A 24,802-nucleotide genomic window follows, 5' to 3' on the forward strand; every position below is an offset into this window, starting at 1 on the left:
CCAGGTTTGTCATGAGAACTTAGGTTCTCATGAGAACCTAGGTTTTTTACGAGAACCCAGGTTCTCATGAGAAAATAGGTTTATGAAATCCCAAGAAACCAGGTTTCTCATGAGAACCTAGGTTCTCATTCGAAAACCTTGGTTTACGCTAGAGAATCTAGGTTCTCATGAGAAACTAGATTTTTCATGAGAACCTAGGTTCTCATGCTGAGAACTTAAGTTCTCGTTTGATATCCAAGGTTTTCACAAGAACCTAGGTTCTCGACAGCTTTTCGCGTCGTTCTTTCTGATAACCTAAGTTTTCATGAGAACCCAAGATTTCATTTGGGAACCATAGTTCTCATGAGAACCTAGGTTCTCATGAGAAACCTAGTTTCTTGGGATTATGCGTCGATCCGCTTGCCATAGTGTCCGCCGTCCGTGTCAAGGTTTGTACAGGTTTTTAACATTGGCTCTAAAATCAAAGTCCTTCAACCTACAACTTTGAAACTTCATATGTAGATGCACCTTGATGAGTTCTACACGCCACACCCATTTTTGGGTCACTAGGTCAATGGTCAAGGTCACTGTTACCTCTAAAAAAAAATCTGACAAGCTTGCGCAGCCGAGCGTGGCACCCGTTATGCGGTGCTCTTGTTAATTATTCTTGTAATATTTGATGAAAATGATATATGAAACGTCTATTAATGTAAAACTGTTCATCCAATAAACTAAATAAGAAACAGTTATACACAAACAATCCTCCCAGATCAGGCCCGATTTCGACAGTTAAAGCCGAAGGGAGATAACTACGGAATCCGGATAGTGCCATCTCACGCCGGGTATGCGGATACTTTGATAACAGATGGCACTTTGATACCAGATAACAACAAAAGCCACGCGCGAGAGTTGAGTTCTTCAGCTTGTTTGCATATATGTTCTGTTCATTTGGTTTTCAGACACGTAACAGAGTTTGTTCGATTAATGGTATAGTACTTCGTATTGCGGAGCAAGAAAGTCGTGAAAAAAAACAGTGGGTTAAAAAAAAAGAGATGAAATTTCATCGATAATCATCATGAATTCGATGATCAGTATGTATTTCAACAAAATAAAAAAACTTGGAAATAAATCAAGAACGTGCCAACTAATCGAAATTTTAGACCAATATGTCCATTAATGTTACAATTTTAGTTAAATACCGTATTTGAGGAAATTCAAATGTTTTAAGAGTCGGATGCCAAATGTTCATGGACACTTCTTTTACCGATCATCTCAAAGACAATGGCACTTCGATTCCAGATAACTCGACACTTTTTACCAGATAAAACATACACTATTAAGTAAATCAGAAATGCAGAAATCGCTGTGGAATACTGCTATAGTAAGCAGGCAATACATAAAAATGTATGTACTGACGTAAATTACCGAAACATGTTCTTATCCCTTTGGAATATGATAATAAAAGGGAAAGGAAAGTGTAAAGGAAAGTGCTTCCTATAAGTAGAGCTCAATATAAAGGGAGTTTTCCAATCTCTTAAATTTTATAGCTGCGCATTAGTATCTTTTTCAAGATGCGGTTCTAATGAGCACCAATGACAAAGGATTGTATGAGGTGTATTGGCCGTTTTAAGACCGCTTGCTCCCCTTATCTAGAGTCCTGCTATAAGTTCATTTGAACACAGTCGTGTTGATCCACATGATCCGTTGTATTTTCAATTCTATTAATTTACCACTTAAAAACAAGTTTATTATTTAGACAATTATTTTTGGTCGTCACTTGAAATATATAACTTCAGAAATAAGCATTTGAACCTTATTTAAAATTTACACTTATAATATTAATTATATAAATTAATAGTAATAAGATTGTTGAAAACGAAAAACGTTATTGGTTTTATTTTACATGTGTATGTAATTACGTTATAGATTCCCAATGTGTCGGGATTGACAATGTACATTGTACATTGATTCGTACTTTAAAATGTTTGGTAAAAGTAGCCAAAATATACATAAATGCATTTCAGGTAGAAGATAAAACTCGGTTATCAGAGTGCCCAATTTGTTGAAAGTCTCTGTTATCCGAAGTGCCCTATATCGGGAATCAAAGTATCCGCAACTTCATGAATACCACCTATTAAAACATGCTCTATCTTCGTTTATATTTCATTGAATGCTATTAAAATTTCAGCATTTGAAGCACAGTGATTACTCTACATGCTGGAATATCAAAAGAATTCTTGCAATATTTCTAAGTAGTAGAAATGTTTACTGTTCATCCAGTTTATGCTTTTTCCGATACACAGGTGGTTAGCGTGTGGCTATGATATTAATTAGTGAAAACATCATTTTGAATGATAAATAATCATATTATAACGAAAAATTAACTTTTCTGAAAAAAAATATTTCACTATCAAATATATATATAACAAGGTATGCAACTCAAAATCACCCCAAAACAGCCATATCTTCATCAATTGTGCAGCGATTTTCACGATCTCGGTCTTATTCAACGCAGAAATGAATTTCCTTTCTGGAAATGTATATGTCTTGCAATATTTTTACAAATGCTGGGTCAACTTTTAAGCAATAACACGATACACAACACGCATGACCCAGTTGACAGTGATCATGTATTCTTTATGAATGAAATCTCCAGTTGTAAAGACACACCTCCGCATTGGACCAATGAAATCACTCGTATGTTTAAAATGTCAGTTAGTTGAAATGTATGTAAACAAAGGTTTCAAACGGCGCTGGACAGTTAGTCTTGATGCAGAATGTAACGACAAGAACGGTCATAATGTTTTTTCATACGTTTTATTGAATTATGGTATCGAACTACATGAACTTTGTAGGGAAGTTGCCCTTTACTCCGTGAAGATTTCAGTCTTAAAGACAGCATGATCACTGTCAACTGGGTCATACGTGTTGTGTATCGTGTTATTTCTTAAAAGTTGACCCAGCATTTGTAAAAATATTGCAAGACATATACATTTCCAGAAAGGAAATTCATTTCTGCGTTGAATAAGACCGAGATCGTGAAAATCGCTGCAAAATTGATGAAGATATGGCTGTTCAAAGCGATGCACCCCGTTTTGGGCTGATTTTGAGTTGCATACCTTGTTATATATATATTTGATAGTGAAATATTTTTTTTCAGAAAAGTTAATTTTTCGTTATAATATGATTATTTATCATTCAAAATGATGTTTTCACTAATTAATATCATAGCCACACGCTAACCACCTGTGGAAAAATATACCATTCTTCCGTGATTGTTTTCTTTGCAATAGAAAATGATACACCATTTATATACTCGACCATGCGCCTTGGCTAAAAAAATAATCTTTATGATATAACTTAAAAAACTGATGAACTTACCTCTCGCGCGTGGCTTTTGTTGTTATCTGGTATCGAAGTGCCTTTTTGTAGGTAACCCAAAAGGCGACATATCTTGGTAAATATCGCGTGTCGCAAAATATAGTGTGTCGCCTTTAAAGGGCGACACACACGAAATTTTGAACGACACACGAAGCGACACACTTATTTCAGGTCTTATTTCAGACCACGACACACGACACACGAAGCGACACACGACATTTTGGGCAACACACGAAGCGACGCGCGATGTTTGTACTGTTCAAATGTCGCTATAATAATATCGCTTGTCGAATGTCGCGTTTTCAACAATTATAAAACACGATGTTTTGGGCGACACACGAAGCGACACGCGATATTTACCAGGATATGTCGCCTTTTGGGTTACCTACATAAAGGCGATATTTCGCGGTACGTTATCGTGTGTCGCTTCGTGTGTCGCGCAAAATATCGTGTGTCGCTTCGTGTGTCGTGTGTCGCCCTTGATGAAAGGAGGGCGAGATTATAGATGGCACTATCCGGATTCCGTAGATAACCGCCGCGTGGGGTTTGTGTATTTCTGTCAAATTGAATGGAATGGCAACAAAATTCATAATGGGGCTACTGGTCTATATGTTGTAAGTCACGTAACATACGTTAACAGCTTTCATCGCTTATTCATTAAAAATTCTGATTCACGTAGTCATTATTAGTGATTTGAAGTACTGCACTCTTCATCGGAAACTTACTTTAAATAAACACGGTGTGTAGGGCACTTTTGTTTGGAGTTTCCATTTTTGCTTTCCATATTTCATTAACAGAAACGTAAGTTTCACTACACAAATAAGGACTAGTATTATCGCTCAAATAACAGTTTAGTTGCATATAAACTGTATGGTCTTCCCCCAAAAGGTGCAGCAGGATTTTTCAATATGGTGTATCGTTTTTCAGTCCGGACGTCAGCAAAATAGAAGCAATTGAGTAATATAAAAAATTAAACAGAAATCGCGTGGCATACAATGCATTTTGAAGTAACGTATGCGCTTCTTCGGAAAACTTAACAGGATACAGCATGTCTTGAGTAGATTACTTAAACACAATATTTAATCAATTGTGGTTCCGGGACAAACTTGAATTACATCAAGAGTGAATCGAGCGATTTTCCTACAACAGCGGAAATGTAGTACTTGTGCTTTTGAAGTCGGAAATGTTCAATCCAACTAACACTTGGCCGTATGAAACGGAGTTTGCTGAGATAAGGGAACTATCATGTGTTTAATTTTTATAAAAGGAGATTTCATCGGTTAACTGGTAAAATACAAAAGAGGCAAAACACAGCGAGACGATGACCTGGTAACAAAGCTAAATAATTTACCAATGGATAGCGCGAACAGTTCAGAAGCTGTTGACACGGAATATAATACGCTGCAAAAAGTACGTGAAATCGAGTCAGCGGCCATAGAGGCAAATGAAGCCGTTTCCTTAGCAACTGAGGCCGCTTCACGTGAACTCAGACATTCGATGAACGCGTTTAATTCAAAGTTAGAAGCAACTATCGATCACGGAAAGGTTGATATTGAATCAGCTGTATATACTGGTCAGCAAATACTGGCAGCAGCAATAGAAGATGGAAAACGCGAAATCAAAAACATTCATAAAACTAGTCCACGCAAGGAGTATGAAGAGCATTCCAGACAGAGCGACGGTATGCGTTACATATGACTTTTTTATCGCGATGTAATATGTAGAAATACCGTGTCAATTTCCTTCAAAATACTTTAATGCATTATAAATATCAATGTTGATAGAAATAATATGTATTATTGTTCAAAAAATTAATGATTATGTTTGACACCATTGAACTTCACATAAAAATAATCAATATAATATAACGATTGTCTCAAATATATTAGAAAAATAAAATATGCACTGGATTGTTTTTTTTCGTCCTCCCAATTCAATGGAATAAATTAACTTTTTGAAATAGAATCCTCATTTGTTGATTTAAAGGGGCCTTTTCACAGATTTTGGCATTTTTTTAACTTATTCATTAAATGCTTTATATTGATGAATGTAAACATTGGATCATAAAAGCTCCAGTAAAAAATCAAGAAAAAAATTAAAAAAAGGAAAAGAACATTGCCCGGAGCAGGTTTCGAACCAGTGACCCCTGGAGTCCTGCCAGAGTCCTGAAGTAAAAACGCTTTAGCCTACTGAGCTGTTCCGCCGAGTAAACATTGTTGACGTATTTTATACCTTATATAAGCAATCTTCGTAGTCTCACAAAATTTAACGACAAAAACAGAACTCTCCAAATTATTCAATCGTTTCGCGTTGCAACGCTTTATAATTTTTAGGTTTTAAAATCGTCAAAAGATGCATATAATGGCTATATTAGAGCATGGTTAATTTTCAGTATTACTCTTTCCTCACAAATATCATAACTAAAACGAAAACTTACGAATCTGAAACAACTTTTTTCAATTTTGTCAATTTACCAAAGCGTGAAAAGATCCCTTTAAAGTTGATGCAGAATGGTCAAACATATAAATAAGGTAAACAATCGAACAATCATATTTGTGTTAAACTAAATGAACTCGTGCGTTTAATTAGTCTTTCTATAAACACTCATTTTATACGGAGTTTGTTACACATTTTCAGATTTACTGCGACGACTGAAGGAGTTTTACGTTGAGATATTGAGTCATGTGCCAATATGTCCTCTAATGCCCAACCAGGACACCCTTTTAGGTGAATATACTGTTCCGCCAAAAATAGTTTTGCTGCCCAAACGTAAATGCAGACGTTTGGTGGATAAGTTACGTATATACACATACAAAGATATACTATACACAACTGGTAAGTTAAATAAACGGATATTCCTACAAGGCGAGCCCGGCTCAGGGAAATCAACATTTGCCGCTAGGTTGATACTTGATTGGTGTGGTCAACCCTCTCGCGTGTATCCTGAACAATTCAGTGACCTCGAAACATTAAATGTTTTTAAGTTCGTATTTTACATTGAGCTTAGAGAATGTATGCATCAGCGCGAGGTATTGAAAATGATACAAGAACAAATTGTAGATTTGCTTTATCACACTGGCGAAGACCGCAATAACGTCCAAAGACTTGTTCAGAACATTATTGAAACAGAGGTTTGTTGTGTGCTTCAAGACGGTTTAGATGAGTGGGCTGACCCAGAAGGAAGATTGGCCGTACCATTGCTGAGCACCATTGGCAATGAGTGTACTGTCTTGACCACGTCTCGGCCGTGGAAATTGACTGACGAACGCATAAAAGACTCTCAGATCGACATTCTATTAGAACTAACGGGGATAATTGACCCTTATCTTTTGTGTAAAATTATATTACGTTGCACACAAAGTGATGATTTTGAATGCAAATATTCCGAGTTGATTAGCTATATTTCCAAATCAAAACTTGAGAGCCTATTGCCGTCTCCGATGATGACATCGCTTGTTGTCTGTGCATGGTTGGATGATGTTGGTGTGGAAGGTTCAGTGACAGAAATATACAGCATTTTATTAGATTTTCTATTTAAAAAGGCAAACGGTAAACCAGGATACTTTAATCCTCCACAGTTCCGGTGCTTAGCTCACACACGGTATATACAGCCAAACATTGACTTGTTTGTTGCTTTGTCAAGAGCTGCCTTTGAATTAATGTTTTCTGGCGAAAAAGAGACTTCGATTGTATTTGGAGATCGTGAATTGTTGAAGTATGTATCCATGGAAGAAAAATCACTTGCCTTGACTACTGGGATTTTATCGGAAAGGAAATCTCCATCGTTTACCTATCGAAAGTCAATTTGTTTCTTTTTGCACAAATCAATACAAGAGTTTATGGCTGCGTATCATATTGCCTGCAATTTAGATGTCACCAGTGATGCCCTTGCTTCCTATCTGCAACGAAATCCAAACGCTTATCTTGACCTTTCTCAGGTATTCATATATGTATGTGGAATGGACAGTGTTTCCGCCAATAGACTCTCGTGTATCCTGGACAATTACTCAATCATACACACATCAGTCCATGACTGTCGAGAGCTTCAGTGCCTTATTGTGTCTGGATTCAAGGAATGTCAAGCAAACAAGCAAAGTATCATCGATAATTGTCTGAAACTGAGTAACTTTGATTTCGATTACGTGATTGATCCAGAGGATATTGATGCCTTGAAATCTATTTTGATGCTTAACATGAATAATATCAACTCAATACACGTTACCATAGATTCTGTGCACATACATGATCTTCCAAGAATACTTATGTCTTCCGCGCATTGTCTCGAACAATTGCATCTCTGTTTGCAAGGCACCCTTGATGAGATGCATTCGTCAGCACCTCAGCATGCCGATGCTCGTGGCAAACAACACTCCATCGTGTCGTTACCGGACGTGTTATGCCGTCAACGGAAGCTACATTCGCTAACGTTAGCAAGTATATCGCGGGTAGTTGATGTTAGGAAGTGGTTAGGACATCCTAACCAAGGTTGGTCAGATATTGAATCAATACCACTGCCACCATCTTTAGCATGTTTCACGTTGACCCATGGAAAATGCTCTTCGTCTTGGCTGCGAAACGTTTTAATCAAGATGTCTACATTCAAACACAATGTCAAATTCGTTCTGGATATGTGCACAATAAATCAACGTGATGCAAGTGAAGCCAGTACACTAAGGCCTGTGTCCAACACAATAGACCGTGCACCATCAAATGACATGTCGGGAGTTTCGCTGGTGAGTGACGTGGACAGCGCCGGTTTGTATGAAGCAATTCACGGTACGGGTGTGAGACGTCTAACTCTGAAAGGTGTTGAAAACACAACTTTGCTATCCGACACCGTGCCTACCCTCACAAAACTAGAGAAATTAAGACTGGTGCTGAGCGAATACATCCAACTACAGCTACCGACTCGCTTGAAGCGATTAATGGCCATTTACGAATCATTGTCTCCATCTTCGTTTCGCCGTATGCTGAATCAGTTGTCCTGTCTTGGCAGTTATGTCGAGTGTTGCATTTTATTCGGATGTGAAGCACCGCGGGATGAATATACATGTACTCCCGACAAACAGTACATAGATCAACTTGACAATGTTATTGTCAAATCATTTACTAAAGGAGAAGGATTTTACGTTGTTGATGACGTCACATTTCATGCCGATGATATTGAGGATTTACATTTCTTTCGGGATGCGAAAATATGGTTCAGGCAATATATTGCACTTGTTGTAGAGATCAATAAACCCCACTGAATGGTTTGAATTTGATTATCCGTGTGAAGAGTAACATATGAGTATAAATGTGTGCATTTTTGTATTGATATGATTTGTGGAATGTGAAACTTTAGTCTGATTATCATTTAGCCAGGTATTTTGTTCACGTAAGTTAGACACATGCCATTTATTGCAATCATATTAATGATATTATAACAACCCTAATAGTGTAGTGTGACTATGTCAGATTTTCTGCCAGTAGCAGATATAATTAACAACAGTGGATATAACGGATCTGTTAATATTAATAAGTTTTCACGTACTTGATATATCGCACGTTGGAAAACGTTGTACTTTAGTCATTACTAAACTGACGATGTAACGCGTTTGGTGGTTCATTGTGGAAAGAGCGTTATAATAGTTGACGTTGACTCTTTATGTAACCCAGCTGAAAATCCCAAGCCACACTGGAAGACGAGCCTAAGACCTCCTAAGCGAATGCTCTACCGCGTCACTATACACGCTAGCTCATATAGCAAGGCAGAATAAGTGTCCATTATACGTCACCCCACTACATACTATCCCTCCATATTTGAAATTCATTCACGAATTTCCTTCTGCCTTTACATCTATGGGATGTCAAGCAGACAACAATGGGTTATTTATGTTTGGCGTCAATGTAATTCAGCTGAAAATCCCAAGTCACACTGAGATTAGAACCCGGGTCCACCCGGTTCCTAAACGAACGCGCTACCGCGTCACTATAAAAGCTATCTCATAAAGCAAGGCAGAATAGTTGTCACTTATAAGTCACCCTACTACATTTAGAAATTGTGTTTGGTATATATATAATACATTAAGTTATACCAAATTCAACTGTTACATAAGACTAATACTTTAAGAATGCATGTAAGAATTTAGATATAACATGGGGTTGAAACGCTCCTCCCCACTTGCGTAGTGCTTTATCTTGACCTTGCGTACTGCGTACACCATTATTGCTCTATGTTTGTTGCTGTCTAGATATGATAAATTTGTGATTTTTATGATGATTTCAAGCTTTGCGTTCGACATAACGGATTTTTCTGTACCACGTATCGGGCCTTTACGTACTTTGTACGGTCTTCAACACCCCTAAATATTTCGTCCAAAAAGGTGTGTTTCACCCTCATAACTTCGGGTTAAAAGTAAGTTTTTTTAAGCAATAAGCATGGTTGAATGTCTTTCGTTTTTTTCTGTCGTATAAATTACGAAAGTAGACTTTGGTTTTAGCCTATTTTATAAAACACAGAGCTAAATGTTTGTTTGCAATTCTTAGTTTTTACGTGCTTGATTGGAACACTTCAAACGCCGCCATGTTACAACCTGAAGTGCAATTCCGATTTCAAGTATTATAAACTTTATGATAGTTGTTTGCTGCCCTAAGGTGTAAACCCGATGAATTAACGTTTGAACAAAAGGTCAGTTTTATTAGTGTTCAAAGTTTTTTTTCCTTTGAAATGAAAACATAGATAAACAAATTAAACAAACACTGCAATAAAAATGAAACATAGCTATAAACCATACACTAGTGTTAAACCATTGTTTTCATTCCTGTGAACATTAGTGAAAGCCTTATTGGTACGCAATTTTCGAGTGAGGGTTTAAGGCCGTACGTAGTATGCAAATATTTTTTTCTGGTACGCAAATCGCAAAAAAAATCAGTTATGATGAAAAGATTTAAATCATCATAATCCCCAAGTTATTCTATCTAGTGAACAACAATCGCAGTGAAAATAAGAAGAACGCAGGGTCAAAATAATACCGTACCCATTACACAAGTGTGTGTGTGGGGGGGGGGGAGTTTCCCCATCGTTAGCAGCAGAATGCTTATAAATTACCATATCATTTATATGCATATTTGTATTATTGTACCATTGCATATTTTATGTTCAGTGATCCTTTTAACATGGATATCAGTTAAAGTTTGTGCAGATATTAATTGTTATGATCTATCGTTATTCATCCTATAGACACAGATAATAGATCTATTGTAACAAAGGAAGGCATACACTTGTAGGCACTCATGACGTCCGTGACTGTATCCGTCCAACCATGCTCATGTTAACCATCAAACACTGTTAAAAGGAAATACAGTATAATTGCAATAACTCGAGCTGGCGATTTCTCGAAAACTGGCGATTACTCGAGCATTACAGAAAGTCCCTATCATTTTCCTTTAATGTCTATATAAAAATACCCGCGATAACTCAAACATGCGATTTTCGATAACGCGATGTCGTGTGCCGGTCCCTGAAAGGCATTTCACGCTTATGGCAATTATTCGAGGACGCTTTCTCGCCTGCTGCTAAAAATATTCGAGTTGTGAAAAAGGGCAATTAAGCAGACAAAAGGTGCTCGATTAGGTGTGAAGTTATTTGCAGTTTGAGAAACACTGCAAATTTTCATTCTTTGAGAAGCAGATCAAAGCTACACAATTTTAATGATAATTAAATAATTACCAGCAATCGATAATTATTGCGAAACGTCTTCCGCCATCAGTACCGGGAAGCTAGTGGGTTGCGACAATCTTCAATCCTTGACTTTGCACAACACAAGTCTGACTAATGTACATAAAATGCAAAGTGTGTAGTGATTATGTTGTTTTTAGTGTGTGTGTTTTTTTCATGCGCATGAACGTACCTTGTGTGCTTTTAAAAAATAATTATGCTACATGTACAGTGAATATTGATGAGATATTTTTGATTATATATATATTTTGTGTATTTGTTCAAATAATTAAATGAATTCACGATCATCTTAATTGTTTGTTTATTATACTGTAACCTTAAGCTATTTTTACAAAGCCTTTTCTTTCTCTAGCACCGTCTTACATGTAAATAAAGCGTTTGCGGTCAGAATTTATCATTATCAACCGAGACAGTGAAAACAAATAATACCATGGATTACATAAGTTGCCTCATTTGGGTTAGAATAACATACAGCGATTATTTCCTTTTGACTAGGATGACATACAGCTGTTATCTCCTTTGGGCTAGGATTACATACAGAGGTTATCTCCTTTGGGCTTGGATAACATACAGCGGTTGCCTCATTTGGGCTAGGGTTACAAACAGAGGTTATCTCCTTTGGGCTTGGATAACATACAGCGGTTGCCTCATTTGGGCTAGTATTACATACAGCGGTTATCTCCTTTGGGCTAGGATAACATACAGTGGTTGTCTCCTTTGGCTAGGATTACATACAGAGGTTATCTCCATTGGGCTAGAATAACATACAGCGATTCTCTCCTTTGGGCTTGGATAACATACAGCGGTTATCTCCTTTGGGCTAGGATTACTTAAAGCGGTTGTCTCCTTTGGGCTAGGATTACGTACAGAGGTTATCTACTTTGGGCTTGGATAACATACATCAGTTGCCTCATTTGGGCTAGGGTTACATACAGAGGTTATCTCCTTTTGACAAGGATAACATACAGCGGTTATCTCCTTTGGGCTAAGATAACATACAGCGGTTGCCTCATTTGGGTTAGAATAACATACAGCGGTTATTTCCTTTTGACTAGGATAACATACAGCGGCTATCTCCTTTATGCTAGGATTACATAGAGCGGTTATCTCCTTTGGGCTAGGATAACATACAGCGGTTGTCTCCTTTGGGCTAGGATTACATACAGAGGTTATCTACTTTGGGCTTGGATAAAATACATCAGTTGCCTCATTTGGGCTAGGGTTACATACAGAGGTTATCTCCTTTTGACAAGGATAACATACAGCGGTTATCTCCTTTGGGCTAGGATTAAATACAGCGGTTATCTCCTTTGGGCTAGAATTACATACAGATGATATCTCCTTTTGGCTTGGATAACATGCAGCGATTGTTTCCTTTGGGCTAGGATTACATACAGAGGTTTTCTTCTTTGGGTTAGAATAACATACAGCGGCTATTTCCTTTTGACTAGGATAACATACAGCGGCTATCTCCTTTGGGCTAGGATTACATACAGCGGCTGTCTCCGTTGGGAAAGGATTACATACAGAGGTTATCTCCTTTGGGCTGGGATAACATACATCAGTTGCCTCATTTGGGTTAGAATAACATACAACGGTTATTTCCTTTTACTAGGATAACATACAGCGGTTATCGTCTTTGGGCCAGGATTACATACAGAGGTTATCTCCTTTGGGCTTGGATAACATACAGCGGATGCCTAATTTGGGCTAGGGTTACATACAGAGGTTATCTCCTTTGGGCTTGGATAACATTCAGTGGTTGCCTTATTTGGGCTAGGATTACATACAGCGGTTATCTCCTTTGGGCTAGGATAACATACAGCGGTTGTCTCCTTTGGCCAGGATTACATACAGAGATTATCTCAATTGGGCTAGAATTACATACAGCGGTTATCTCCTTTGGGCTTGGATAACTTACAGCGGTTATCTCCTTTGGGCTAGGATTACTTAAAGCGGTTATCTCCTTTGGGCTAGGATAACATACAGCGGTTGTCTCATTTGGGCTAGGATTACATACAGAGGTTATCTCCTTTGGGCTTGGATAACATACAGCTGTTATCTCCTTTGGGCTAGGATTTCATACAGTGGTTATCTCCTTTGGGCTTGGATAACATAAAGCGGTTATCTCCTTTGGGCTAAGATAACATACAGCGGTTGCCTCATTTGTGCTAGGATTACATACAGAGGTTATCTCCTTTGGGCTTGGATAACATACAGCGGTTATCTCCTTTGGGCTAGGATTACATACAGCTGTTATCTCCTTTTAGCTTGAATAACATACAGCGATTATCTCCATTGGGCTAGGATGACATACAGCGGATATTTCCTTTGGGCTTGGATAACATAAAGCGGTTGCCTCATTTTGGCTAGGATATCATACAGCGGTTATCTCCTTTGGGCTTGGATAACATACAGCGGTTGCCTCATTTGGGCTAGGATTACATACAGAGGTTATCTCTTTTGGCTTGGATAACATACAGCGATTGCCTCATTTGGGCTAGGATAACATACAGAGGTTATCGCCTTTGGGCTTGGATAACATACAGCGGTTGCCTCATTTGGGTTAGAATAACATACAGCGGTTATTTCCTTTTGACTAGGGTAACATACAGCGGCTATCTCCTTTGTGCTACAGCGTTTATCTCCGTTTGGCTAGGATTACATACAGCGGTTGTCTCCTTTGGGCTAGGATAATATACAGAGGTTATCTCCTTTGGGCTTGGATTACATACAGCAGTTGCTTCATTTGGATTAGAATAACATACAGCGGTTATTTCCTTTTGACTAGGATAACATTCAGCGGTTTTCCCTTTAGGCTAGAGGTAACTTTTAGCGTATTTTTCCCTATAGGCTAGGATAATATACAGCGGTTATCTGCTTTAACAACTTTTTTCTTTTTTATTTATTGATAAAATGCAAATGCCTACATAAAAATACTTTTTATACGTCACTTAAAAAAAACGATAAATATAAGACATTTAAGGAATAAACAAAATATGACCAAGTATTTGATTTCCTATAGGCTGGGATAATAAACAGTGGTTATCTCCTTTAATAACTTTTTTCTTTCTTATATATTGCGAATTAAATTGAAATGACAACATAAAATGTCTTTTATACATCACTTTGAATAACAGTTAATATAAGACAATGAAGAAATGTACAAAATATGACTAAGTTTTTGAATCGATCATCACCACATGATAGATTAAAATGGTAGGGAAACGATCTCGATCTTTGTTCGGGACCCGTTACATCAGGATGGTGCACAGCACGGAAGGTGGAGTTGACTTAAATCGCAATGCCACTACCTGGCTACCAGAATAACTCCGATGCAACCTGACATGTAACAATGCTTTCAAACTATGTGTCGAAATACAAGGGTTATCGTGGATATCAACAATCAACATCAAAATCCATTCGTGCGTTTGGCCAGTTGAGATAGCTTTTTTGCAGGCCTCCTTGATTAATTTCAAGAATATTCATACCCATATATCCAAATAAATATAAGAAGGTAATAATGTGTATGTTTTATTGCTTTGCACGTGTAACTGGCGCTTCTATAACGACAACTGTATTGTCGAATATCTATTTTAGTATATCAGTATATCGTGACAGCATGTACACATCTAATTATAGACCTGCGGCCTGGCGCATGCGTAAATATTGACACGCCATCAAATTTGACAGCTTCGCGGGATTTCGAGGGAGGTAACTATTGGGTCAAAAAATAAAATGTGGAAATTAATGGTGTTAAACTTGTTTTTGTTAATTACACGTGGGTATAATTGTAAAGCTAAGTAAGTAGCATACTCATTAATTAGATTAATCAGATACTGACGATGGCGCACTAATTTAGAAAAGAGCGCATTTTTCACAAACGAACACCGGATCTGCAAATATCTTTCCATTTTAAATATACAACATTATCATTGACATATGATAGACATAAACATTTATAGAACTAGGTTAGAGGCTGCCACGCCTCCCATCACAAAGTTCAGTTATTAAAAATAGGTACGATTATTTGAGTCGTGTTCTGAGAAAACTGCGCTTAATGCATGTGCGTAAAGTGTCGTCCCAGATTAGCCTGTGCAGTCCGCCTAACCATTATTTTCGGTAAGGAGGGACTTCCTTGAAACTAAAAATACCATAAAAGCGTTAAGTGTCGTCCGTTATAAGCCTGTGCGGAATGCACATGCTAATCTGGGATGACACCTTACGCACATGAATTAAACCCAGTTTTCTCAGAACGCGACTCATTAAATAAACCGACAGTACAGCTTGTTATCTCATACACGAATTTGCTGACGTGGCAGTGTAGAAAATATGCACAATGTTACAATTTAATATAATTCCATTGGCCGATTATATCAATGTTAATACACCCGTCGTACATCTGTGCTATGCACATACTACAGTAACAGGACTGCCGTCTGATCATTAGTTGGTTTGAGTTTCCTTGTACAGATCGTATGCTGTGAACCTTCCGGTTGTCCTTGACCGCTCGAACTTTGCCACTGCTACGATTTCTGTCAATATCGTCTTTTGCTACATAAAATAATCTTTGTTTTAATGTTACTTTGTCATGTCTAGATTTAAAAGAAGACGATTCTGGATAATTAAAAGATGTGCTTAAAAAATGATGGAAGTCCTTTGCTGTATGGATGGTGCAGTCGCGTCTTATGGTTGACATGTGGGCTTTGGTTTTTACATGGGAACAAGCCGCGTCTTGCTCGCCTTTACCGTGACTTGTTTCGAAGTAATTCCTCTGACAATGGATACCGAAATCTTTATAACTATTTCTTTTATATCGTTCATGCAGAACCTTGATTTATATTGTGCACTGCACCCGTCACTAAATTCGTGAATAAAATCTATTTGATATTCTAGATAATGTTTTAAATAATTGATGATTGTTTTACGGACGTGATGTACCGAGTCTCTGTCGTGAGTATTTTCCTCAAAAATGCAGAATATGTATTCTTTTTTTATTTTGTTATCGTTCAAACGATCATGACTGGTTTTATGCCTGTATAAAATAGTTACATGTATAGCAATTTCATTTCTCCCGAAATACTCGGACTGGATTTCATCCTGCATTTCACATGTGAAGTACTCGGCATAGTCGTGTATCATCACAATCTGATTATTTGGTAAGTGTGACGTGATGTTTTTCAATTGTTCTTTTTGCCAGGTAGCTTGGAATTGATGTATAGGAAACTCTTGTAATATATCCTTGAAATATGACCAGAATTCAAAGCGAGTGGTATTGACGGACATCATTCTTAGTTTCTTAATTTCTCTACCCTGTCTGTCATTTCTACCTGCACCTATGCTTTCATATTTTTGCCATATTAAAGTGTCAGTGTCGCTCAATTCTGCAGCATATAATTTCAGTAAATGCACTCCACATGTTACACGATTTCTATTTAAACACTCAATTTTGTGCAACTGTTTCTCGTGGTCTCCTACACCGATAGTAGGACACACTGTCTCTTGTAATTAATCGTCCAGTGTATTCCAAATGGTGTATTCTTCTGCTAAATTGTATTCTTCTATAATTCTTTTTCGCATCAATTTTGCGCTTTTAAACAAACTGTTCACTTCTACATGTTTACAACAAAGACATGTAATGCGTTTTTGTTCGTGGCTGATTTAATAAAATACGGCTTACATGACTCGAAACTCCTCTGGCATATTTTGACATCCGGGTTCTTTTTCATGAACTGCTTATAAACATTGAATTGAGTCGTAGTAAGAACATGTTTGACATTTTCTGCATATTTATTTTTCGAAATTCTCTGCCAAACTACTTTATTCTTATCGTTAACTGGCTGGCTGTTTTCAATCCAAAACTGTCTTGCCTTCTCTTTAAGTTCTTCGGAGAGTTTATCCTTTCTTGGTTTTCGTGTTATCACTTTTGATTTCATGTCATGTTCATGTACAATTTGTTTGTTTCTGTTTAGGCACTTATTTATTGTCCTCCTATCCAATATAGTGTATTTAGAGAGGGCAGATTTCCTACAATGAAACTCGCCGCCTGTTTAGCGCTGACCCTTTTCTCGGTGGCCGATGTTTTATCAATGGCCGACGAAATTGACGACGATACATCTGCTAAAAGAGCGCATGCCACTTTATTTCTTGTTTTGTTTTCGCTTGGTTGTACAACTTGTTTGAATTCCAGACATCTTCTTGTTGTTTTAGAAACCGGACTTGATGAATCAATTAGTGATTGCAAGATTGCTGCACGCCTCTGTGGTGAGAAGGGGGTTATTGTATCTTTAAGTATTGTTAAAGCCCTACATTTCTGCATCCGGTTTTGAAATGGAGTTTGATTTGTTAGAGATTCGCTAGAAATGTTTGTGTCTGCATTTATTTCTCTATTTCTCTGTCTGTAGCGTTTCATACGTTCCTTTGCGAAAAACCTATCGCGTTCACGTTTTCTTTCATTTGATTTGTTTCTATGTTTCTGAACTCTTGGCCTATTAATAGCCCTCTTTTCGCGATACCATTCTTGCCTTTCTGAACTACTTGGCGATGGAGAAGGTTTTTCCGAAACCTGGAAATAAAATAGCATACATAAATTTTCTATTTATTACGGAATGCGGATAGGTCATCTATAATCTCGCCCTTCTATCATCAAGGGCGACACTCGAAGCGATACACGATATTTCGCGCGACAGTCGCGGCGATGCACGATATTTGCGCGACAGTCGCGGCGATGCACGATATTTTGCGCGACAGTCGCGGCGACGCACGATATATTTAACATTATATATCGCCCTTGTGTAGGTAGCTCAAAAGGCGATATATCGTGTTAAATATATCGTGCGTCGCCGCGACTGTCACGCAAAATATCATGCGTCACCGCGACTGTCGCGCAAAATATCGTGCGTCACCGCGACTGTCGCTTACAATATCGTGCGTCGCCAGGACTGTCGCGCAAAATATCGTGTATCGCTTCGTGTGTCGTGTCTCGCGTTCAAAGGGCGAAGCACGAAACACGAAGCGACGCACGATATTGTATTATTCAAATATCGCCCATATTATCCGAATCTCGTGTATTGCGTTCTAATTTCACGCGATATTTGTACTGTTCAAATATCGCTGTAATAATATCGCCCTTTTATATGTGATATATCGTCCTTTGAACACGACCATCGCACTTTACGAGCGCGACCGTCGCCATTTATGAACGCGACCGTCGCCCTTTTATATGCGAGATAGTTCCTATAACTCAGGTTAATCGTTTGAGAGCAAATAGAGAGAGATCTTATTTCGATTATTTAGTACACATATATTTTTGTTAATGTGATAATTTTTGCATCAATTATAACAAAATAGTTTGAATGTTTTCAACTGTATAACATTTTTTAAATGTGTACTCCATCTGAGTTTCGCATGATTTTTTTTTTATAAATATTTTTTTAATGCCGGACAAAGCTTTCTGCTGAAACATGGCGGACATACGCGTGTGCTTCACCCATATTCGAACCAGGGTCTCTAAATTAGACGGCGCTAAGTGCGCTAACCACTGATCTGCGGAGGCATACTATAGCTATAGTTACATGTGCTCTTTGTAAGGAATTATCGTGATTAAGGCCCTAGTGCATTTGTTTGACCTTTTATACTAATTACTATGCAGAACAATGTACAATGCCTTGCTTGGGTGAGGTAAATTAACTTTATGAAATAAAGAACTAGTCTTAAGTCTACATTAAACGAACATAAAAAAAGTTTTAACCTTTAGTGTTTGAGGACCGAATAACATTGAACGCATGTACGTGTATTATGCAATCATTAGTTATAGGCTGCTTATAACAAGGAACTTACCAGCGATGAACTATTCATATTCGACTTTCAATCTTCTACCGCTTCATTGATTTGTACTTGGGGAAAATGTGTTAACAAGTACCCATGTGCCTGTAAATATAAAAAATTAAAATGCTCTTTTCTAGTTAACGTCTTTTTATTTAAAACGTTACACCGTTCAATCGGACATTTTACGCCGTCATGGCCGTGTATGTAATTTTTCTAAAGTATGCTGCTTCCGCATAATTATATTGAAAGAATATAAAATTGGTGTCTTCAGAAAACAGACTTAATGCACTTTTAGTTATTGTAAACATGAAAAATGAAATTTAATTATTAATAAAATATAATGGAGAAACGGTGCTATGAAACCTACAATTTACGTCACTTTTTCTATTTGTAATTTTTTTAAAATCTGCTGTGCGCGTTAATTTCAAGTATTGATTATAAATAAAAACATGTTTGCATTTGTTATTCCATGTACTTTTACATAGTATAAGATTTGCTATTTTTTCAGTTTAAACAAGAATGACAGGGAAAAACACTTACCCGGATGATGAACGTAACATCGGTATCGGGGTTTATTTTGTTGTTGTTGTTTACGCTGCATTAAAACGGAAATGACGTCAAAAAAGAGAACGTTGAAATTGGCGGCAAATTTTAACGTTGTATGTTTTTTTTGCGATGAAATAACGTCAAAATTGACAAAATTATCGTCGAAAACACAAGGGCCACCGGAGTATTTAGTTACGCGTAACGTTGCATTTGTTCCATATTTTGACATAAGAATATGGTTTAATTACATCATTTTTAGGATAGAAATAACATGGAAACATCTAAAAATGTTCACAATTGAAATGTTAGGACAACAAAATTGGTAAAATTGGTTTCTGCTGGTTACCGATAATTTCCATGAGTTTTATTTTAGCAAGTAAACTTAAAGTCGCGATTGTGCAAAATAGCGTGCGACGTACGACAAACAATATTGTTTACATTATATTCAGTACATTTGTTTTTGTTCAACACTTTTTCAATTAGGATATTTGGGTTATAGAGACACACTCATTGTGAAATTAGAACTTAGGCAGACACATTTTAACATATAAATTCAGTACAGTATAAAACTTTTTCTTTAGAAAGCAATACTATACAATTACAATTTAAGGCCGTTTCTCATGAAGTATTAATGGTTGTTTACTTACCATTGTATTTCCTATAGACTTTTTCTCTCTCCAAAGATTGGATACTCCCCCAACGATCCATGGCTCTACGAACAGGAAATACATAACTTTAATTAAGATCTTAACAATTACAAATTGTCATAATAGTGCATGTATGTATTCAAATTAATATAAATGGTTTGCTAATTCATAATTATGGCACTTATCCTTTTGTGGTTTATACTCAAGAGTTCATGCTAGCTGAAAAAAGTTGTTGCTGCTAATTTGTTTTTAATCATATTTAATATTTTGTATTTATCGTTTGTTTATTTATTTAACACATTTATGGCCAATATATTCTGATTAATTCCTGTAAAAACAGCTCGAATTTTTTTTTATTATAACAGATTTTTTTGGGTGGGAATTTTGTTAGCAAAAGCCTTCGTTAGAGAGTTCATCAATAGACTGGTACTTACAATCTCTGCGGATCTTTGGTCCATGCCACCTCAATAATGTCATTGGACCTACTGTACGGACTAGCTCGCAAAATCTTTCAAACTTTCGCTAGATCACTGTTTGAAACAGGAAAATAAGGCAATTCAAACTTCAGGGGCAGATAAAATATTTTAAGAAATATATTTCCTTACATGATTTTCCCTTAACTGTATTACTGTGTTTTTTCTGAATGTAAGTAGTCTTTTCAATTTGGAGCAGACAGATCTTACTACAAACAGCATAATTGTGTTTGTTGTGGACTAATTAGTCTTCAAACTAGAGTTTAAATATAAAACACAAGGTCACCGTGTTGTAATGGATATGGTGTCCGCCTAGCGACCAGGAGGTCACGGGTTCGATCCCCGCTGTGGGAGCGTTCTTTCGATCTTCCATATAGACACCAAGTACTGGTTATAGGCCCAGGAAACGGACTCGAGAGCATTTCAAATAAGTAGGAATTACTTTCTATGCAATCGAGCTAAAATAAATAGGTTTAAACTAAATATAAAACACGGTACCACTCAACACACAACAAAAAAAATGTCTTCTTCTTTTACAGAACCAACTAAATAAACACAGATCAACAAATACAAAAGCTTACTCATCTATCAGTAAAAATTCAGTTTTGGCAGATTTAATATCCATGTAGTTGTTTTCTGAGTATATCAAGTAGTCACTTTGAGACTGCTGAACATCTGAAAATATATACATTGTATAGAAATGTATTATATTTACAATCATGTATATTTGTATATCCCTTACATAACACATTGTTCTTGACCCGCGTACAATGATTTACTCTACAACTTAAACCGTTTATAAACAGATTAAGAATCTTATTAAATGATTAATATTTAAATGCTTACAAGAGAATTGCATTCTATTGTATTTTATGAATTTCGGTTGTCTATAAGAAAATATTACAATTAGCATTGCTTAATCACTAGATCATTTAATTAATCTTGGATCACTTCCTTAAAACAGTCAATCCTGGGGGAGGGGTTTAACAGGTTGTACTTGAAATGTTTCTATAGGACATGAGTGTCCACACATCCAGTTTTTGTCTGAAAACTCCACATGTTGCAAAAAAACATAATCAACCTATGGAGGAGCCCAAGTGCACTCACTGGTTTACATGTTTGTAAAGTTTCAGCTCACTACCAGCAAAAGATTTTGAGTACCTAACAACACAAATGTAAACATTGTAAAATGTACATTTTGTATTTAGAGTACTTAGCAACACAAATGTAAACATTTAAATAAGTACATTTTTGTATAAAAGGGACCATAACTCCAGCTTTGAAAAAAATATCTAAAGCAAGATATAGAGTTGGGCAAGTTAAAATGCTGTTTGTAAAGTTTCATCCCTCTAGCAGCAAGAGTTATTGATTTACACACAATACATGTTTAACAAGAGATGTGTTTGTCAGAAACACAATGCCCCCTATTGCGCCACTTTGAAGCCATAAGTTTGACATCAAAAGTTGTTTGTTGGTATAAAAATGCAATAACATGAAGACCAAGTCCATGTGTATGCATGAGCAAAAGTTCACATGCTGGTAAATATGGTTGTAAATACTTAAGTTTCAAACCTCTATAGCATTAGTTTTAGAGAAATGCATTACACAATCTATACCATGTAGTTAAGAGCTGAAAGAGGAGTCATACCACTGTAAATGTCGCAAATATCCCAACCAAATTAATAGATATATAATTTCAAATGCTTGTGGATATGGTTGAAACATTCATCCTTAGAGCATCAATGCCTTTTGGAGTTATGCACAACACAAACAAGTGGTACAGATAGACAGGAAGACTTGACAATCTATATGCCCCAACCTTCATGAAGAGGGGGTCTAAAAAGGCTTGGGTTGGTCAAACAGATTTGCAGCTTTTGCAAGATCATTTTGGTAGAGTACCAAACAAGAAACATTCATACCAAATTTGTTGGATTTCTTCAACACATCAACACTTCAGACGATATTGTAAAATAATTTGTGGACAAAAGATGACACGATTATAGAACCAAACATTAAACTAAGTTATCAATTGATAATTTGTTTCTGACTTAAGTAATTCCATTATGCAGACATTATCTCTAGTTACCCTATTTTAATTTTAAGTAATAACATTAAAACATTAAAGTGAGTAGAATATTCAGCTGTGTTCTAGGTTCATGTATATGTGTGATCAAAAAATACTTTATGGAATCACATGTATGACCAATGAAATCAAGTTCATGAATAAACAAGAGATGTGTTTGTCAGAAACACAATGCCGCCTATTGCGCCGCTTTGAAGCCATAAATTTGACCTTTGACCTTGAAGGATGACCTTGACCTTGACCTTTCACCACTCAAAATGTGCAGCCCCATGAGATACACATGCATGCAAAATATCAAGTAGCTATCTTTAATATTACAAAAGTTATGAAGAAGGTTTAAGTTTTGGTTAAAGTTTTTGAATTTGGTTTTTTTGACCTTTGACCTTGAATGATGACCTTGACCTTTCACCACTCAAAATGCGCAGCGCCATGAGATACACATGCATGCCAAATATCAACTGCTATCTTGAATATTGCAAAAGTCATGACCAAGGTTAAAGGTTTGGGACACACACACACCCACACATACAATGACAGACAGGCAAAAACAATATACCCCCGATCTTTCGATCCGAGGGGCATAGAAAACACGTACTTTTGTTCTTCATTTATTTACTTGTCAGTGAAGTACTTGAAGTGTCCAAATCGATCCCCTGGAGATGTTCCAGACTTTGCACCTGCAGGAGCTTGTGTCTTGGAAACCACAACTGTAGGGCCAGGAACCACAGGGCTAGGAACCACAGGGCTAGGCTGACATTGACTATCAGCTGGTGACACCCCACCTACTTTTGGAAAGGTAAATAAGATTGCGTCTACATTTGCGGTAGGCGCAGATGCAAGTGTTGGACTAGAAGATGCAGAGTTTGATGTTGATATACTTGGTGAAGAGGCAAACTTCGCTATGTTATTATTGTTCAACGGAATTCCAGGTGCCTGAAAGTAAAAAACCATTAAGATCAAGGACAGACACACTCACAGGCATAAACACCAAACTGCTATAATGAAAACTTAGTTGGGATGACTGCAAGCAAAGGTTTTGTCATCAAAATAAAATGCAGCTGCAATTAGTAACTTTTCGATCTTATAGCAAGTGGTTAAACAATTTAACGGCATTACAAATATTTCTAATGTGTGTTTCAGTTCAAGAAATCAACTCCTGTTTGAGAGGCTAACTGTTCCCCAAATGCATTATAAATGGGTTAATTTCCAAGAACCTAGTCCTAAATCATTCTGATGTTGAAAGAAAAACAAAACTACCTTTGCATATAAACGTTTATTTATAGCATTAAAAATACAACAATATGCTGCATGAAGAAAATGCTAACGACCCCAGTGAAAGCTGTATCAGTATTCATCTAATGACCCCAGTGAAAGCTGTATCAGTATTGATCTTAGTCATCATCAAAAATGAGGTCAATGTCAAGGTCTAAATCAAGAATCAAAGCTTTGTAGCAAGCATTATTGATGTTTAGCAAAAAGTGTGATTTGGGGTTAAACAATAGTTTGGACCTTCTGAATTAAGGTCACAATGTGGGTGTGTTGATAGTGTTCAAATATGCAAACACCAAATATTTGTTGAAAGCAGTATTTATGTTGTACAAAACATATAACTTTGGTTTAACCTCATATGGATGGACAGATGAACAAACAAAGTGATGGACCAATATCTTTATGCCTCCAGCATTTGTCAAAAGCATAAAAATGTAATTTACAATCATGTGTTTTTAATATATGTAATTTCTAAAAATATGTATCTTTTGATAATATTAGTTTACAAGGGCTGATTTCAGCCAAAAACATACACATGGGGATAATGTAGGGCCAGTTGAAGTATATGTAAAATCAGTGATTGTTACACACAATCAATAACATTATTTTTGCGGTATAAAAAGAACTATATTTCCGCAGTTCACTGTACAAATTGCAGAGACTATGATTTTTGCATGCAAACCTGAACCAGATTATAACATAATGCTGCTACAACAAAAAAGAGTAGTATTCAATTACAAGTAAAGATGAACACTACAGTTACAGTTACTACATACCTGTGCAATGCCCTTACTACCATCCCAAGTGGTGACAGGGTGTCCCTGCTGAATGCTGCCAGTACATAGCGGGAAGAGGAAGGATTGCCATGGCTTGTTTG

General features: G+C 36.8%; 3 protein-coding genes across 6 annotated transcripts in view; 1 reads left to right on the plus strand and 2 right to left on the minus strand.

Moving 5' to 3' along the window:
• Positions 1–24,802, minus strand: part of LOC127879193 (uncharacterized) — a 341,912-nt gene that overhangs the window by 234,466 nt on the left and 82,644 nt on the right. The gene's annotated exons all lie outside the window — the stretch shown is intronic.
• Positions 1–24,802, minus strand: part of LOC127879229 (glutathione S-transferase-like) — a 252,638-nt gene that overhangs the window by 93,580 nt on the left and 134,256 nt on the right. The gene's annotated exons all lie outside the window — the stretch shown is intronic.
• On the plus strand, positions 4,527–11,367 carry LOC127879054 (uncharacterized). The gene is made up of 2 exons (XM_052425644.1): positions 4,527–5,041; positions 5,998–11,367. The coding sequence occupies exons 1-2, from the start codon at positions 4,714–4,716 to the stop codon at positions 8,607–8,609; spliced, it is 2,940 nt and encodes a 979-aa protein (XP_052281604.1). The 5' UTR covers positions 4,527–4,713; the 3' UTR covers positions 8,610–11,367.

The sequence above is a fragment of the Dreissena polymorpha genome, chromosome 1 (assembly GCF_020536995.1).
Source record: "Dreissena polymorpha isolate Duluth1 chromosome 1, UMN_Dpol_1.0, whole genome shotgun sequence".
Classification (NCBI taxonomy): Eukaryota; Metazoa; Mollusca; class Bivalvia; order Myida; family Dreissenidae; genus Dreissena; species Dreissena polymorpha.